Genomic DNA, 12041 nt, shown 5'->3' with positions numbered 1-12041 from the left:
TTTCTGGAGCTTGCTTTCTTTTTCTTTTTTACAGTTGCCGAGAGAGGAAATGATGAGTATTTAAGAGTTTGTCATTTGCTGTTTTACTATTTCTTATCTGCTTTGTATTTGAAGCCGTTAATTTGATTTTAGAAAATCATCTAAGAGATTCAAAGGAACCTTAACATCTTGTTTCTTCAAAGTTCACCCTTGCCAAATATAGGCTTTACATTCACATTTAGGTGACCTATCCAGTAGTCGGTGGGTAATGAGTTCTTCACGTGCTTTGCAAGATGTCACCTGTTGGAGCTGGTGTGGATTTGTGAAGCTGGCAATTGGCTTTCCTTTTATTACACCCCACCTATTTGTATCAGTTACTTGGGTGCTAGCTCAGGAGAAGGACATTCAAAATGCGTGTATGATGTAGATAAACTGATTCAGGCAACTTCCAAAGAACAAATAAAGTTCAATGCACAATAAAGACAAAAATCCCACAAATAATGTGTATACGCTACTACAGACAAAACCCTAGAGTATTTGTCATAGTTTTTGCAGACTGTGCAAATACAGTAACACGAGAATAGTAGTACGTACACACATAACGTAGTTATATGCATCTCTATCAGTGCAATCATGAAATACCAAGATGTCAACAACTGATTTCATCTAAGCAAGCCTGAGTTCTCATCTCTCACCTACAAACGCTCTAGAAAAGCAAATTAACCTAAGCTTCTCTGGGCCTTTGTAAAATTTCTAGCTGCCCAGAAAGTACAAGCTTGGTTTTTCTATGTAGTCTGTGAATTCAGTTCTGAAGTTACGTGCTCTTCCTACATGAAAAAATAACAGTTTATCAGTGTAGGTGCATTACCCGGGACTGAAATTCACTGGGGTGGTAGAGGTGCTTTCCTGAGTACGCCCGGTTTATGATGGTGTTTGAAAGGGCATATAAACCATGGCTCATCTCTGTCTGTAGATTGCCTTTGCAAGGGTGTTTTTTTAACTACTGTTGGTGTGTTGGTAGTTACAGTTGTTCAAGATAGTCTCACGTAGATACATTTGGCGTGTTTCCATACTCATGCCAGTGCTCGGTAGGGCACAAGTTGCGTGAGAAGCAAGAGCAGCACAGTTACGGGGCAAGGAGGAGGGAGGGGACACGACGATGTTCCCGTTTCCCTGTCCTCCCTCAGAGGACACGGAGAAGCAGGTAGGCCAGGCTGCTAGGCTGGGTGGGATTTTTGTAAAGGAACAGCCCAGAGATGAGTATGAAACAAGAAATCCACCTGAACCAGCCCTACTTGAAGAGGGTGGCATGCTCGTGTAGCTTCTGGAGTGTGGTGGCTTCGTGGGTCCGTCAAGTGTCCTCATGTCCCTGCAGACCGGGCAGTGCCAGACTGAACTCCCCTGTATCCTCCTGATCTGGTCCCGGGTTAATAATTGTTTCCTCCTGCTGAAGGTTTGTGAGTGCCCTTCTATACTGCCATCTTCTTCCTCAATCATTTGTGAGAGTAAATCATGAGCAACCTAAGTAACTGGGGCAATAAAAGTGATGTATGGGTTTGGCAGCGTTTTTTGCCATACCTCAACAAACTCAACCCAGACATACAACAAAGTGTTTACATTGCAGCAGTGGAAAAAGTGCTGAAGAGTTGACTGTAATTCTAACAACAGCTTTCTTTTAGACACAAGTGCAGATCAGATTTCATGTTACACTAGCTCCTCATACCCTGCGTGTTTTACTATTTTTCAAACCTTCCACGGCCCAATTAATTCCACATAGGTTGCTGTTTTAGCATTTCCTTAAATTTTTTCTGCCTGAAATTACTTTCCCCTTTCATCAAAGCATGTGGTGCATTCTGTACTTGAGGCTGAGTGGATCATTAAAAAAATCTGGAAGAGGAGACGAGTACAGTTGGCACGGAGCAGTGAGGGTATTCGTGACTGCGGATCTGGGGAGTCCGTAACAATTGGTACTGGTCGTTTAAAAGTACCTTAAAATGATTGCTTATAAAGAGTGAAAGTCTGAGCAGGCTTCTGAAGTTTCCAAGATAAATAGAGGGTTTGAGGTCTACTTTGTTTTTGAAGTTTCACTGCAGTAGCAACAGTTTAGCAGGTCACCCTCTGATTCCCTCCTGTTCGGGGTGCAGGTCCTCGCGGTACCTGGGTGCTGGCACGTGCCCCAAAATGGGGCTTGGGAGGTGCAGCCCCTGCCGGGCACTGCGAGATCTGGCAGGGGCAATATTGCGCCCAACCTCACGATTAAAACTGGAGAGCTGTTTGCTTGAAGATTGAAAATACATCGCTGCAGGGGCATGGTCAGCACCCAGTGAATGGGGCACAGCGTTTTGTGCGGGGACAGCACCATCGGGGCACTGGGCGGTGGCTGCTGCAGCCGTGCTCCTCCTGGCTTCGTGATGGGGGCCACAAGTTCCTCTCGGCCCTTTCTTACTCAGTGTTGTGTGGGCAGCGCTTGGAGGGGACTGCCAGGAGCATCACCAAGCACTTGAGATTTTGATGCAGAGTAAATCGGGTTAGGAGGTGGGGGAGGAGAGAGGAAAGTGTTGGCAGGAGAGCAGTACCAAAGGTGGTAACCTCTGATGTCTCTCTGATGTTAGCTTTCTGATACATGTAGAGTCTGGTGAAGTTTGAGGAGTTTCAGCTCGGTTCTGTTTACAGAAGGCTTTTAACTCTTTTCTCTTTCTCCTCCTTTTCTTCTTCCTGATCCAACTGCTGTGAGTTCCAAGCTGGAGCTTCCCTTACCGTAACCTGCCTGCTAACACAGCTGAGCCTGCTGCTCCAAGAGCCACGGGGACATTTTGTCATGTGTAACAACAGGCCGTGGCTCAGCAAAGACAAAATTCCTTAAGCTCTTATTTAGTGGGCTAAATTAACTAATATCCAGGCTGTTAATTGATTTTGGCTTTTTTTTAGTTAAAAAATAATAATAATAATCTGAGGCACACATCTAGAAACTTTAGAAAGGATATGGTAGAGCCTCAGAGCTGTACCTTTGCTACAAGTTGTCTTGGCTTCTTTTTTGGTTTTATTCCTAGGAGAAGTTCTAATGAAACACAGTTTGCCTCCCCCCCTCCTCTCCCCTTTTTTTCCCCCAAAAAATCCAAGCTCTCTTAGTGGAAGCTAATTTATACTATGAGAAAGAGACTCCGTTAGGATGAACCCTAGAGAAAGCAGTATCGCGTGCTAGTTAGACCACAACGGCTCCTTCCATTTTTGCCAGAAAGATGTGAGAAGAGCAGTGGTAGGTTTGAGATGTAACTTCAGTAGGGTTCTTGGTTAACCTAGCCAAAGCGCTGCCCGTTCCCTGGCGGTGCCGGTGTCGCTGCGCATGTTGCTGTGCTGTCCCTTGTCCTTCCTCTCCAAACTGCAGTGGAAAACAGTCCTCCTCCAGTTTTAGCTGTAGGATCTTCCCAAACAATAGCTATTTTGAAGACTGCTTCTTTGGATTATTTTCTGAGTGCCCTGCGCAACTCCGAGTTAACTGTTCCCTGCAGTTAATTCTTTGGAGACAATGTGTAAACTATCAGAAGTTGCTGGTGCCTAAAGACATATCTACAAACAATGACACAGAGCGGAACAAAAACACCATGGGGGGAGCTCCAGCTTTTTGAAGAAGTGTGACTCGAGTCTTCATGCCAAACCTTTGTTTGCTTGTAAATGAACCTCAGGATAGCATTTTTCAATGCTTTAAGAAAAAAAAATGGCAGGAAGCAAAGAACATTTATGTATGATCCCACTAAGCAATATTTCTGGAAAGTGCCATGCGCTCGGAGATAAAAATCAGAACTACCCAGGTGTGATACATTAGGACTGCACAGATCATTCTCCTTCCTGTCCCACCCTGTCTTGGAGCACAACACATGCACAACACCTGGAGAGTTCCTGACAATTTGAGTAATTCTGCCCATGCCATTAGTCGGGTTTTGTTTTTTAGCAGACACCAAGGCGTTACTAGGCCAGTCGACCACTAACGCTCTGCTTTCTTGCTCGCAGAATGTGAATGGTATAAAGTACCACGCCAAGAACGGCCACAGAACACAAATCCGCGTACGCAAACCATTCAAATGTCGCTGTGGAAAGAGTTACAAGACAGCTCAGGGCCTGCGGCACCACACAATCAATTTCCATCCCCCCGTGTCTGCTGAGATTATCAGGAAGATGCAGCAATAACATGCTGGTCACAAATGTGCCAAGAAATCCTCACCAGCAGTTGCTGATTTTGAGAACAGCCACCTTTTTCAGGGGAAGCATTCAGCAACCCTTTAAACAATTAAATGCATGCTTTAAAATTTTCTGTAATTTTGGAATGATGTATCTTTGTAGAGTTAATGATTTTGTACATTTGCACATGTAATCATCATACCCATTTTCATTACTTTGAGATAAGGTGCTATAAAAGCTATAGGTTCTTCAGAACTTTTTTTCTCCAAAAACAAAAAAATTAGGGGGTGTCGCGTATTTAGTTGTACTGAAGTGTTGAATAGGAGTAAGAGGAGGAGAGCTTGGCACTGATGTAATTTCAAGATTGTAATGTGATGAAGACTTTCAATGCATCTGTCAGTGTGTGTGCAAAACCAAAACAATACCACCATTGTCAAACTATAGTTAACATGCCTTACATAATGGAGTTATCAGTGGAGTAGCAAGTCTTTTAGGTAATGGAAATATAAATAAGAAAGAATGTTTAACATAATATGCTAAAAATATTTTCATACTTAAATAACATACATAAAAATGTGTGCTTGCTGTATTTTATATTATCTTGCAAATCTTTTTTTTTCCCTCTTGAAATGCTGAAAATCTTGCCATTTGAACTAGTAAACAATCACTTTAGTGTTAGAAATTACTTTTTTTTTTTTTTTTGTACAAGATGTCATATTATGTTCATGCCCATCAAACTTTTGAGGACCAATATCCCAGTCCAACTAAATATTTACCCCTGAAATATCTGTTAGAAAGACATTTGGAAATACTTAAGTGCAAATTTATGTGTGTGTGAGAAAGAATTATCTTCATCTCAGATGAAGTCTTAAAGCACTTTGTAGTTCTCTATTGCCAACAGATTTAATGTTTTATGTGTTGCCAATTCTTGCAACTACTGTACTAGCATGTGCCTGTGGTTGCAAATAAAAATTAAAAATTCTGCGCATGGTTTAAGGAGGTCCATTATTTGTGCTCAGGGAGCTGCCAATGCCGCTCCCTCCTGTTCATTGTATTTTGAGATTTTCTTTGTACGTTTTTTGCTTCTCATTGTAGGTCACTGCATTCCATTTGGAAGAGTCTGTTTAGCTTTACAATTAATTTTGCTGAAATATGACATATGAGCCTTATTGAAGATTTAAGTGCTTCTTGCAGCAGGTGGTCAGAGAGTGACTTAGAGCAAAAGTCAGCATGAGAGAGCTTCGTGTCTGGACCATACCTGAACATTTGTTGCTTACTATCCTGCCTTGAGCATTCTTCTCTCACAAGTGCTATTCTTGGAATTTAGCTGGCCAGTTGCATCGAGGGGGCAGCCCCCACCCTGCCCCAACCTTGAAACACTGCTTATGTGGCAAGGGTTAGGGAGGAATGCAAAATGTTCAGTACAGTAATCGCCTTTGCTTATTTCCCATCCTTTTAAGTGCAAAAGAAAGCTCAAAACATGAGGAATAAGCCTTTCCCTTTATTTTTTTTTCCAAAGCTTTAAAGGAAAATGTTTTAAGGATGACAATTACCTGTTTTTTCAGCTGAGTAAAAAGAAATCTCTCCAAAAACTGGGAATCATCCTAATCACTAAGATTCAAACATCTGTATTTAGACAAAACACCACTTTTTCAAATCCTAAAGAGATGACAGTGGTTGTATTGCACAGTGCTGTCAGCTGGGTTTTGAGGATGATCCAGACATGAGAATTATTGGTACACAAAAGGCCCCATGGGGCCATTTCCTACCTTCTGCAGTTTTGGCAACAGACGTGGCCAACAACTATGTTTTGGCTCTGCTCCTAGTGCAAGAAACTACAGGCTGGGTAAGTAAATTCAACAGCTAAACAGTCGTAAAATGTCATTGTTGCATGTAAATTCCTTTCAACTATAAAAACAAAATTCCAGTTTCTATTTACCTATTCATTGTGACAGTATTATTAAACAGGTAAAGATGGGACTATTTTGTTATACTGTGTATAGTGAATGTATTGTACTGTGTCTGTGAAAAAGTGTGCTTTAAATTATATTTTCATATGTTTTGTTGGGGACAAAGTACTTTAAGTTTGAAAGTGACAGAGGTTTGTTTTAGAACTGAAGGCAACTTAACGAATTCCTGTCAAGAAAGCTGCTTATAAATGTAAATCAAATCACATTTAAAATAAACTGCCTCTGACCTAAAATGACTGCTCTCTACTCGTCACTAACATAGAGTGAAGCTTTTGGGCTGTCTACAGTCTTAGTTGTGTATTTTTACTTTGGGCTCATCAAACTCTGTGTTCCATAACACCTGCAGCAGCTTGAGAGCTGCATCCTTCACACAGACAAATACACAGGGTGCTACAGCCGGGAGGAGAAAATGCAGCGTTTGGATTTAAGCAGTCAAAAGGACGTTCAGCCTGCAGAGGACATTTCCTTCCAACGTCACACCAGGGCTCAGCCTGCCAGGTAAGAGGTGGTGGTGATGCTCCTGAACCCTCCCCTTCTAATAGTAGGGTATGACAACCTTTCTTGTGAAGGTTTTCATATTTGAAGCCTCTAGCTCTAAGAAAAGAAGACTTGTTAAAATTTGAATTGCTATTTTAAGTGGCTGTGTCAGGGTGGCTATTTAATAGGGAAACTTCAGCAATTCCCTGTATACGCACCTCAGAGAAGTCTGCTTTGGCACACTGAGGTTGTGAGGTTGTCCTGCCTGTGCAGGATGCCGACATCTGAGACTTCAGACACCTTTACTAATATGACCATAACTTTAATAATATTTTGTTTTTATAGTACTGTATGAAAACAGAACTTGCTGAGTTATTAAAAAATTGCTAAAATATTGTTTCAGTACTTCCATACCTTACCTTGGACTGTCTACTGACAGGAGTTTTGGAGTTTAAAAAAGATGTAAGACCTAAACTGGAATGCAGAAGACTGCTGTAGTAGCTGCTGCTCAGTGCCCTGCAGTCTATCTGTGTCATGCAGCTTTTAATAAACCCTGCACTGAACAGGATATTGCATATGTTCACAAGTAAGAGCTGCACACAACAGAAGTTACTCAAACCCTAAATCCCCAAGTCTCCCTAAAACAAGGCACATAAATAGATGTGAGCAGCATTTACTTTGTCATACAAAACTGAAACATCATTTACTGCAATTATGTAAAGCCTAAACTCTGGCTCATTTTATTTCAAAATAAATAAGCAGTGGGGAAAAAAAGGACCGCTGACTCCATGAATAATTCTGCTTTTAATGTAACAAGACTACTGTACAACAAGTGGAAAGCAATTTACTTAATACAGTTAGGTAAATATAAAATGTTTAGATATACACACATGTTTTTACTTACTGGAAAGAAATACATGAAGTTAAAATGCAGAAGGTTTTAAAAGCCCTAAGCAAAAATGAACACAATTCACTGTTGTGAAAATATAACAATATTTTCTACTGAATGCAATTGCAACATAACGGCAATGACTTTTTAAACAATTAATTTCTAGGCATTTAAGCACAACAGTTTCTTTCAACTCAAAAATTCTGCCTTAAAGTATAACGTACTTCATTTAACATTATTCCTTAAGGCAAACACTGCATATGTAAAACTGAAGTATTTGCCATTACCTTTGTTGCAGGCATGTAATCTCACAGTACGTGCATCTACATTTCAGAAATGTACTAGAAAACTGTAGTTTCATTGGGTAAATTATGTAAATTATGCAACTTTCTGGTTTAACTGTTACTGAAAAGAGACTACACAAATTTGCTAGGAGAAACATCTGTTTATTACGTTTTTAATCACACCTCAGTTCTCACGGTCAAGATAAACCGTAGGTGATTTGGTGTTGTTTTATACAGCTGAAGAGCATCACGAAGCTGGTCTCCTTTGTTCTGAGGCTGAGTCGTTCCTGTGTCCTTACAAATTCCAAATTCTACTAAATAGGGGAATAAATAGCTACATACACAACAAGGTCTTTTTTTTGTTGTTTTTTTTTTTTTTAATATAATGTTAGGTAGAGAGAGAAGGCAACTCAAATAGCAGCTTACAGCCAGGATTTATCATGGCTCCCGTTAGAGTACACTAGCTTTTAATCAGAAATCTGCACTATTAAAGAAAAGCTGTGCTGTCGGTTTTGTGGTTTGTTTTTCCATAGGTGGACTACTCAAAGTTGTTTCGTTTTAAGCTACACTGCAAACAAAAGATTTAATCAAAATTTAAAACATTCTGATCAAAGTGCGTCTGGACATGCCTCTCAAAGCCCTGCTGGTCGTAGTCAGGCGGGAACTGCTCGCTGCACATGGGGCACACCTTCCAGTGACTTTCCACGTGCTCCTCAAACTTGCTCTGATCGTAGTTAGGTGGAAACATCACATCGCAAAGAGGGCATTTCTTGTGCACATCAAAGCTTCATGAGGAGGTGGAGATAAAGAATAAAAAAAGAAGGAAAGTTATTTAATCTGTTATTGCCAAACAAAATATAGAGGTAGGCTCCTGCTGCTGCTCTACTACTAATTTAAATTTGAGCCAACTTGGTATCTGAGTACGTATCATACAGTTAATTAAAATGTCTTAGCCGAAAGCCTTCAATACGGTTAATGTAGTTTTTTACACAGGGATTCCAAAATAACTTGGCGTTTAAAAAGTTACATCATTTTGACATAATTCCAACCTCCACTGAATACAAATCTATTGAATGTCTTAATGGCCAAGCAGTTTCATGGGAAACCACTCTCTCTGCTCATAAATGCTTGCTCTTAGCAAACATAACACTTTATAAAAGCTCTAAACTTAGGTTCAAAATTAGGTTGGAAAGAAGGAGAAAGAAAACAAAAGTTATTCATTCATTCACCAAACGACATTTGACATTCAGTCAAAATAAGGTACAACAAATAGTCTGCCCTCTGTAACAGCAAATTCTGATAGTTAATTGTAAACCAAACATCAATTGAAAATGCTTAATAGTATTTCTCCTTCCTTTTCCATCCCCTCTCCCCAACTTGAGTAAAGGACTCCAGTGATATAGAAGCCGATCCATCCCATTAAAGAGCAATAAAAGATAAACATTTACCTGGAATCAAAGCAAAAACCTGTTCCACGTTCATGCAAAAGAAGGCTGGGAGGATTGGGAGCAGAAGGTACGGTGTTGTCATCGTCCTGTTAAAAAAACAGTGGTATTTTAAATAAGAGGCAGCTATTTTCCCCCCTCTCAATACATCTTTTTGCTATCAAGTAAAACTGTGGCTGAAACTTAACCTTTCATGTTATAATCTCTGCAGGACGAATTTTACTTCGGTGTACAAAAGGGAGATGTGGTTAATGAACATGAAAAGCTAAACAGACTGCCTTTTGACCACATCCATGTAACAGAAATCTGTGCCAGGACTACTAGAAAGCGTCTACTGATAGAGTAACTACGGAAATGCAGGTCACCTCACTGTTATTGCCTTGGGGCTCAGTCAGAACAGAAAAACCTGTGTTAAACCAAGTACAGGGCACCGCACTACAAACTGTAATAGCCTTCTACCGAGAGCCAAAATTCAAAAATGAATTCTACACAATAGACGTCAAGTCAGGTTCTTAAAATCTGTCAATTTTAAATTACAGTAACAGAAAAAAGAAATAGATAGCTAGATAGATAGATGCTGCTGCACGTGTTTGCCTCCCAACAGTCAGGTTTGAGCGATCTGCCTAGGCTGCCATCGGCAGCCAAGCATGCCCCGCGCTGCATGCCGCACTCAGGCGCGTCAGCTAAATTGCCCTGTTGGGCTGCTTCCCCCTGTCAGTTGTGCTCCCGGCACCACCACCAACAGCACGTGAGGAGCTGCAGCGAGCGCTGATGAGGATGGTGAGGCTGAAGACTCTCAGGTTTATCTTGGCGCCTCCATCAAGTGAGGAAGGCAGGTCAGCCTCTTGTGAACACTGCTCCTTGCTGCTCACAAGAGAAGAAGCCGATTGTAACGGTAATGGGAAACTCTTAAGCAGAAAAATGAAGAATACCTACAGGGACTGATTCTGAAAACTTCCTTTCTGACATGCAAAGGGCCACAATTTTTATTTTTTTTTTATTTTTTGAAAATCTGTGACGATATTTTTAGGAATCTCAATTTAAACAAGCACAGTGATTTAAGCAAACACATCTAGGGGTAGAAAACAGCAACAACAGGAAAATAAATTGAAGGAGGTGGAAGAAAACGAGAACTGTGTTTTTAAGTCAATTCTTTATGCAGCACCAAACTAGTCTACAACATCGTGGTTCTGTTCTATAATAATGCAGCACAAACCTATTACTCTCAAGGTGGGAAAATAGGTACGTTCTGCAAGATTTTTGGAACTCCAACTCCTAAATAATTTTCCTTCTCATTTCAAAGACACGGCACATGCCAGAATTATGGCTTATTTAGCTGGTCTTCAAAAACAGATGTGCAAGGGAGCATATATAACACGCAATATGTTTCATACAGGTAGCTAACAAGTATATTCAAACATATTTCACTTTTAGGCTAGCGTACTTTGTCCTCATGAAGAGTTAATGGAAATAGGGCAGGATGGGAAGATTCCCTCAATATTTTTCTTCTCCTGACAACAGCTGTTTAGCTTCAACCATTTAACATTTCCATTAAGCAGCTAGTGGGGCTTGCTGTGACAGATGCTAGCAACAGACATATTTTCCTGTCTAACTTGCTTGCTTTGCACCTGCAGTAAAAAGGGCATATGGGTTTTAAAATACTATTTGTTCCTTTTGTCACGGAAGAGGTAGGATGTATGTATTAAAGAAGAAAAACTATTTAAAGTACTCTCGTACTACAATGCTACAGCTTACATGGTGCCAAAAACATGACAAATTTGTTGAATACCAGACTTGTAAGTTCACCAGGACTTATCTGAGAAAAATCTGCATCTTTCTTGGGGAAAAAAATAGTTTCACTACAAATACAGGCTCAATTAACACTTAAGTCCTTTAGAAAAGACTTGCTTATAATCCTTTACTGTTTGTCACTCTGTTGTTTCTTGACCACAAGGCATTTTTGGTCAGCACTTACTTATTAACACCCAGCTAGAAATGGCGAGGTGGACAAGGTGCTCTTGTGGTAAAAGGGCTCCTTCAGCCTCAAGGCCTTGGAGTAACCTTTGCATAGGACAGATGAGCAGACCCAATGACGAGTGCACAGGCTATTCATTTTATGAAGGGTTATTAACTATTCAGCTATTTGAGCGAGTAGTCAGGATTTACCAATACCAAATATCAACTAGGTATGAGGGCATTAACTGTAATTATGTGACTGATGTGATGCAGATGGGTCTCCTCTCCCATTCAAAATTACCAATGGATACAACAAAAAAATGACTTTTAGAACACGTCTTTACATGGACCTGAAAGAAACTGCTTACCTGGATGCCCAATTGTAACAGCATTCAGGACTGATCATTCCTGAAGTAATTCACTTTGCACATGAAGGTTACACTACCACAAAAATCATAGTTTTCCCTATTGCCAAAGAGAGTATCTAGGTCTTCAGGCGTGCATTACTCAAAAATACAGTGAGTGGCTACTGCCTTGCAGGCACTGGCTTCAGCAAAAGCAGGTTTGAATTATTAACAGTTTCCAAAAGGCTTTTCTCATGTCAGAGTAACATCGTTTTGTGCATCCCAAGGATATAACTTCTCATGAACCAGTTCAATTAATGATAAAAATCATACTGTGACCTCCTTCCCATAGCTTCTGACCCATGCACCATGCAGGAATGGCCGTATTAAACATGGGAAGTGTGGTCTCTGAAGATATGGAGAGTCTGTCTCCTCACCGTACTTTTGCTCTTGGCCAAGTAAGTATATATAGGAAGAGCAGTTCTTAATTATGTTAAAACTGTGTCTTAACTAAGTTACGC

At 40.5% G+C, this 12041-nt stretch overlaps 2 protein-coding genes across 8 annotated transcripts in view; one reads left to right on the top strand and one right to left on the bottom strand.

Moving 5' to 3' along the window:
* Nucleotides 1-5139, top strand: part of JAZF1 (JAZF zinc finger 1) — a 188121-nt gene extending 182982 nt beyond the window's left edge. The window contains exon 5 of the mRNA XM_040547695.1: nucleotides 3988-5139. Within this exon, the coding sequence (XP_040403629.1) occupies nucleotides 3988-4164 (177 nt within the window). The 3' untranslated portion in view covers nucleotides 4165-5139. The remainder of the gene's footprint in view (nucleotides 1-3987) is intronic.
* Nucleotides 5140-7387: 2248 nt separating this feature from the next.
* Nucleotides 7388-12041, bottom strand: part of TAX1BP1 (Tax1 binding protein 1) — a 57366-nt gene continuing 52712 nt past the window's right edge. For all 7 annotated transcript variants that reach the window (XM_040547687.1, XM_040547692.1, XM_040547690.1 and 4 more), the window contains 2 exons: nucleotides 9224-9309; nucleotides 7388-8560 (listed from right to left, as the gene is read on the bottom strand). In XM_040547687.1, coding sequence (XP_040403621.1) covers nucleotides 8359-8560; nucleotides 9224-9309 — 288 coding nt within the window. In that variant the 3' untranslated portion in view covers nucleotides 7388-8358. The remainder of the gene's footprint in view (nucleotides 8561-9223; nucleotides 9310-12041) is intronic.

This window comes from Cygnus olor, chromosome 2, assembly GCF_009769625.2.
Source record: "Cygnus olor isolate bCygOlo1 chromosome 2, bCygOlo1.pri.v2, whole genome shotgun sequence".
Classification (NCBI taxonomy): Eukaryota; Metazoa; Chordata; class Aves; order Anseriformes; family Anatidae; genus Cygnus; species Cygnus olor.
This window is presented reverse-complemented; position numbering and strand designations above follow the sequence as displayed.